The sequence below is a fragment of the Thunnus albacares genome, chromosome 17 (assembly GCF_914725855.1).
Source record: "Thunnus albacares chromosome 17, fThuAlb1.1, whole genome shotgun sequence".
NCBI classification, from domain to species: Eukaryota; Metazoa; Chordata; class Actinopteri; order Scombriformes; family Scombridae; genus Thunnus; species Thunnus albacares.
Window position 1 is genome coordinate 11,869,030 of NC_058122.1, and position 6,784 is coordinate 11,875,813.

The following is a 6,784-nucleotide window of genomic DNA, read 5'->3' on the forward strand; positions in this document are numbered from 1 at the left end:
GTTGGTTGAGCAGCTGTACAAAATCCTGCAGTACTCATCCTTACTGGGCTGATAGACTCAACCTTTCTCACTTGTTTTGTGTATTCAGCTGTATGGAAACTAAACTTTGTGGTCATACAATATGCAAAGACTACAGAAAGGACCACAACATCCATGTACTGAGGAGTTACATGTTTTTCACGTATTCTCATCAGTTTTCTTCACTTATATTCTTACTGGGGTTTTCTTTCCCCCTGACATCCTGAATGTTATGAGCCCTTTGTGAGAAAAACAAAACAAAGCAAAATTTGTTCAGGAGGTACTTTTTCTATTAAAACTTAATGATAATAAGTATGAACTTTATATTAAAATTATTATTGCACATTTTAAAAAGTTCAATGCAGTTCTCTGCTTGCTGTGAGGAGGAGTCAATGCAAAACCTTGATGTCTTCCACCTCTACTTATCTGACTGCAGAGAGGATGACAGAGAACAGTGGACACACAGTTTAACATGATGGACTATAGGACAGGACTGCTGCTTTTAACTATCTGCTGGGCAGGTGAAGATCTTCACTGATCTTGAGTTGAAGTTGTTGTTAAAAAGTTACCAGCTTAAAGCAACTGATTATTTTCCTTTTTCATCTTGACAGGTGTTGATGGTCAGACTCTGACAGAATCTGAACCAGCAGTTAAAAAGCCTGGAGAATCCCACAAACTGACATGTACAACATCTGGATTCACATTCAGTGACTACTACATGGCCTGGATCAGACAGGCTCCTGGAAAAGGACTGGAGTGGATTGCAGCTATCAGCAATTATGGTGGTAGTGACACATACTACTCTCAGTCAGTTGAAGGCCGGTTCACCATCTCCAGAGACGACAGCAGAGAGCAGCTGTATCTGCAGATGAACAGTCTGAAGACTGAAGATTCTGCTGGCTGGAGTTGGTTGAGCAGCTGTACAAAATCCTACAGTACTCATCTTCTGGGCTGGTAGCATTTAGTAATACAGCATGTTTAATAATAAATTACAGCAACATTTGTCTCTGCATTACTTAAAGTTGTGTGTTCCTCAACAATATTCTTTACTAAACATGAGAAACATCAAAAATCATGATACATTTATCTGGGTGTGAAATAAAGACAATAACACTACTACAAATAATAATCAAGATGTTTAAAAAAATATTTCTGTAAATTAAGACAACATAATGTCTATACATTATGTGGAATCATAATATGAGGGGGAAAAAAGTTGTAGTTTCCTTTACAGAATCACTAGAGGTCAGTGTCAAGTTTCTCTCTTTGCTTTTGAAATAAGGAAACACTCAGATCTACTTTTCTTGAACCCTGTACTGAGCTAAAGCCTGATACAACTGTTTGACATGTACATGGCGTTGAAATGTACAAAAGTAATTTGTGACTCTCAGTCTCACATTAGTAATGTCCTCAGGTCAACTAATTCACAATTACGCAACACACAGTCATCTGAGTACCACTGATGTATGACTGAGCTTTAAGTTAGTTACATTTCATTAGAAAAAATTTATAATATATATATAATTTAAAAATCTAACTCTTCCATCACGTACTGTAGCTTCATTGAAACCATTGCTGAGAGAAGACAGCAGTAATCTATAAAGTCCAAGTTTCTCTGTGTGTCTGTTTCTTCAAACATCTGAAAACACTGAAACTATTCAACGTCTTTTATGCAAACTCAACTTTTCATATTAACATGATCCTGCTGCTGTTGTTGTATTTCTGTTTGAAAGAAATAAGTAAGTAAAGTCAACAAATAATTAAAAAATGTAATGAAATTAGAATATCATATGTAAAGCAGAGATGATTTCCAGGTGTGTTTTCAGTTTGCAGATATACAGTAATAACAGTTATCAGACTCTTCTATTAGTCTCCAGTTAGACCAACATTAATGCTTCATGTGTTTGATTCTATGCAAACTCAGTGATCCTCCTTGTTTCTCAGCTATAAAATCTTCACATCAGACTGTCAGTGGAGATCACAGCACATCAGTTTCAACATAAACCATGTTCTCTGTAGCTCTGCTGCTGCTGTTGGCAGCTGGATCCTGTGAGTCTCTCTGGATTTGTCATAGTCAGCAGTTCTTCTTTTGCAGCGAAACTTGATAATTTGTCACACAAAATTTTCTTCTTTTAACAGGTGTGAAGTGTGAACAGTTGACACAGCCAGCCTCAGTGACTGTGCAGCCAGGTCAACGTCTGACCATCACCTGTCAGGTCTCTTATTCTGTTAGCGACCATTGGACAGCTTGGATCAGACAACCTGCAGGGAAAGAACTGTAGTGGATTGGAAGTAGATATACTGGAGGCTCTGCCTACAAAGATTCACTAAAGAACAAGTTCAGTATCGACTTAGACTCTTCCAGCAAAACAGTGACTCTAAACGGACAGAATGTGCAGCCTGAAGACACTGCTGTGTATTACTGTGCCAGACACCCACAATAACACAAACCATCAGCAGACCTGAACAAAAACCCCTCAGTGCCTGAACACTTGTAACATGAAGTCACCAGAGGAGGAGCCCTCAGACCACTAATGAGTTCAACACCAGTTCACAATAAAGGGAAAGAGTCTTTGAACACGTTTAACCATGAAAAAAGCAAAACATATATAAAATAATACATAATTATAATAATATTAAATAATACAGTGGAGGCATTTACCAAAAAGTGTTCTCTCTTCCTGACTCACAACATTTATATTTCAAGTGGTGAATTTGTTGCAGCAGTATTTCATCTGACAACTACACTTTAAAAGCTCTTCATCTAAGAAGAAATGAAACATAAATAATCTTTCTTTATGTCATGTTTAGTTTTAGTTTGTGGCTCCACATAAATTACTTTTGTCAGTCTGGACTAACAATGAGAGGAAGGACTGAACAGGACAAGAAATGTAACATTTTCTCCTTTTACTCGTGAGAATACAAGAGCTTTACAGAACACTTTCACAGCCTTTGGTACGATCTGTCTCCAGTATAGATGCAAACATTACAGGTGATCTCAGTAGATCAAAATATTAGCAAACTGTAAATAAGTTAAATAAGCTGTGGTATTAAAATAAGATAAAGTTATAAACAACTAACAACAGTGTTACTTCTTTCTTGCTCCTCTGCACTATTATTAATGATTATAAATTAAACAGGTTGTTTGATGTCTTAGTCCTCTGCATATTGTAGATTAATGTTCACCATTTTTAAAAACGGTTCATCAGATTTTAGATGTCCTTTCTTGTAGGCAGCCATTGGTTTTTGTTCATGTTTATGAAAATCATTTTAATTATCTGAGGTGAGATTCATCTCATGTTTTAGCAAAGTTAAGATTTTGTGTCATGATAATTCAGTTGCGAGTGTGTTAAAAATATGTATTTGTTGAGTGATACTCTGATATCCAACAACATGAGATGGTTGCAACTCAAACTTCAAACACAACATTCAGCTTTTGAAGACAATTCTGATTAAATAGAAGTTTCAAATATAGATTGCCTAATTCAAAATTAATTTAGCTTGTGTTGAAATTATTACATTATTGTTTTGCACAACAAACAAAAGGCCAAATTCTATCCTCCATGTGAGGACGAGTCAATTCAAAACTTGGTTGACTTCCAACTTCACTGATCCAACTGCAAAGAAAATGACAAATTGTTTAATTTCCACTGCGACTTTTTATTTTGCAAGGTAAAAGAGTATTGCATATTTTAAAAACTTCAATGCAGTTCTCTGCTTTCTGTAAGGAGGAGTCAATGCAAAACCTTGATGTCTTCCACCTCTACTTATCTGACTGCAGAGAGGATGACAGAGAACAGTGGACCTTTTTCATCTTGACAGGTGTTGATGGTCAGACTCTGACAGAATCTGAACCAGCAGTTAAAAAGCCTGGAGAATCCCACAAACTGACCTGTACAACATCTGGATTCACATTCAGCAGCTATGCTATGGCCTGGGTCAGACAGGCTCCAGGAAAAGGACTGGAGTGGATTGCTTTTATCTACGGTGATGGTGGTGGCAAATACTACTCTCAGTCAGTTCAAGGCCGGTTCACCATCTCCAGAGACAACAGCAGAGAGCAGCTGTATCTGCAGATGAACAGTCTGAAGACTGAAGATTCTGCTGTTTATTATTGTGCTCGAGACTCACAATGACTGAGTTGGTTGAGCAGCTGTCCAAAATCCTACAGTACTCATCAGACCCCCTTTAACTCACATGAATCGTGTATTTTCTCAGCTGAGGTGGTTCAAGAAAATGATGTAATTCCTTCAGACGCAAACATCTTTTTTGGAAACAGTGATACTATAATTTGTTTTTTAAAGTACATTTCCTGAGAGAGGATAATAAAGAATAAAGATTCAAATTATCTTCTCATGTAAGAAAAAAACTTTTTTTGTTGTTTTTTTTTATGTGAGCAGATCTCTAGAGGCTCAAACATCTGCAACACTAAAACCATTAAAAATATTTTATATAAAACTCCAAACCTGCACACAGCTGCAGAAAACTTGTACTGTTACATGATTTTGCTGTCACTTCACATTTTGTTTTAATGTAGTAAGCACACTGACTGTTCACTGTAATTACACTGATTCAATACTCAACATGTTTTGCTCCACAGGTGTGAAGTGTGAACAGTTGACACAGCCAGCCTCAGTGACTGTGCAGCCAGGTCAACGTCTGACCATCACCTGTCAGGTCTCTTATTCTTTTAGCAGCTATTGGACATCTTGGATCAGACAGCCTGCAGGGAAAGGACTGGAGTGGATTGGAAGTAGATATACTGGAGGTTCATACTACAAAGATTCACTAAAGAACAAGTTCAGTATCGACTTAGACTCTTCCAGCAACAGAGTGACTCTAAACGGACAGAATGTGCAGCCTGAAGACACTGCTGTGTATTACTGTGCCAGAGACCCACAATAACACAAACCATCAGCAGACCTGAACAAAAACCCCTCAGTGCCTGAACACTTGTAACATGAAGTCACCAGAGGAGGAGCCCTCAGACCACTAATGATTTCAACACCAGTTCACTGTCATGAAAAGGAAAGAATAAACAGAAAAAAACCTCAATGTATGTAATGTAAAAACCTATAGTATGAAAGTATAAAATATGTTGTTCATTTATTTTTAACAAGAATTGATTTCATGGTGCTGTAGATACTTTGATGTTTTGATTAGTATTATATCACAGTGTGTATTCCTATGACAAAAACATCAATAATAATATGTTATTTTTGTCTAAACTTTTATTTTTATGAAAAAGACATACAAGAGGTAACATTACCACATACATTTCCCCAAATTATCTCCCGGTGGATGAGATTAAGATTAATAAATACAAAACATAATGTCATCTCATGTTTTAGTGAAGTTATTTTGTGTCATGATAATTCAGTTGCAAGTGTGTTAAAAATATGTGTTTGTTGGGGGAAACTCTGATATCCAACAACACAAGTTGGTTGTAACTCAAACTTGCAACACAAAATTCAACTTTTGAAGAGAATTCTGATTAAGTACAATTTTCAAATTTAGATGAACTAAATCAAAATTCATTTAGCTGGTGTTGCAATTCTTCCATCATTGTTTTGTCTGTGAGGACGAGTCAGTTCAAAACTTGGTTGTCTTCCACCTTTACTGATCCGACTGCAGAGAGAGAGACAAACTGGTTACTGTAGTTTTCACTGATATTTGTTTGACACAAGAAACAGAGTTTATGTTTCAAATTGGACATTTTATTTTTATTGACTAAAGAAGATGGGTATTAACAACATCCATGTACTGAGGAGTTACATATTTTTCATGTATTCTCATCAGTTTTCTTCACTTATATTCCTACTGGGGTTTTCTTTCCCCCTGACATCCTGAATGTTATGAGCACTTTGTGAGAAAAACAAAACAAAGCAACATTAGTTCAGGAGGTACTTTTTCTATTAAAACTTAATGATAATAAGTATGAACTTTATATTAAAATTATTATTGCACATTTTAAAAAGTTCAATGCAGTTCTCTGCTTGCTGTGAGGAGGAGTCAATGCAAAACCTTGATGTCTTCCACCTCTACTTATCTGACTGCAGAGAGGATGACAGAGAACAGTGGACACACAGTTTAACATGATGGACTATAGGACAGGACTGCTGCTTTTAACTGCTGGGCAGGTGAAAATATTTACAGATTTTAATCTAACAGAGTTTTTTGTGTCACCAGCTTATTTCTTTTGATGTTTTTTTTTTCTCCTGACAGGTGTTGATGGTCAGACTCTGACAGAATCTGAACCAGCAGTTAAAAAGCCTGGAGAATCCCACAAACTGACCTGTACAACCTCTGGATTCACATTCAGTGACTACTATATGTACTGGATCAGACAGGCTCCTGGAAAAGGACTGGAGTGGATTGCAACTATCAGTGATGGTGGTGGTAGTAGCAAATTCTACTCTCAGTCAATTCAAGGCCGGTTCACCATCTCCAGAGACGACAGCAGAGAGCAGGTGTATCTGCAGATGAACAGTCTGAAGACTGAAGATTCTGCTGTTTATTATTGTGCTCGAGACTCACAGTGACTGAGTTGGTTGAGCAGCTGTACAAAATCCTACAATACTCATCTTCTGGGCTAGTAGCATTTAGTAATCGAGTATGTTTAATAATAAATTACAGCAACATTTGTCTCTGTATTATGTAAAGTTGTGTGTTCCTCAAAAATATTCTTTACTAAACATGAGAAACATCAACTTTCCTGATACATTTGTCTGGGTGTGAAATAAAGAAAATACAAACTACTACAAAT

At 36.7% G+C, this 6,784-nt stretch overlaps 1 protein-coding gene, 1 long non-coding RNA gene and 1 gene segment (V, D, J or C); all 3 read left to right on the forward strand.

Annotated features, from left to right (window-relative positions):
• Positions 1–490: 490 nt before the first annotated feature.
• Positions 491–976, forward strand: LOC122966890. The segment is given in 2 exon segments: positions 491–539; positions 630–976. Coding segments are annotated over 2 exon segments (396 nt in total).
• Positions 977–1,866: 890 nt separating this feature from the next.
• LOC122966561 lies at positions 1,867–2,374 on the forward strand. Its single transcript, XR_006398404.1, has 2 exons — positions 1,867–2,067; positions 2,158–2,374. It is a non-coding gene; the product is annotated as an uncharacterized LOC122966561 (long non-coding RNA).
• Positions 2,375–2,878: 504 nt separating this feature from the next.
• Positions 2,879–6,548, forward strand: LOC122966892 (the record flags this gene model as incomplete). Its single annotated transcript, XM_044331263.1, has 4 exons — positions 2,879–2,909; positions 3,841–4,149; positions 4,619–4,695; positions 6,246–6,548. Coding segments are annotated over exons 1-4 (720 nt in total), but the record flags the coding sequence as incomplete, so codon positions are not given.
• Between the last annotated feature and the right edge of the window lie 236 nt (positions 6,549–6,784).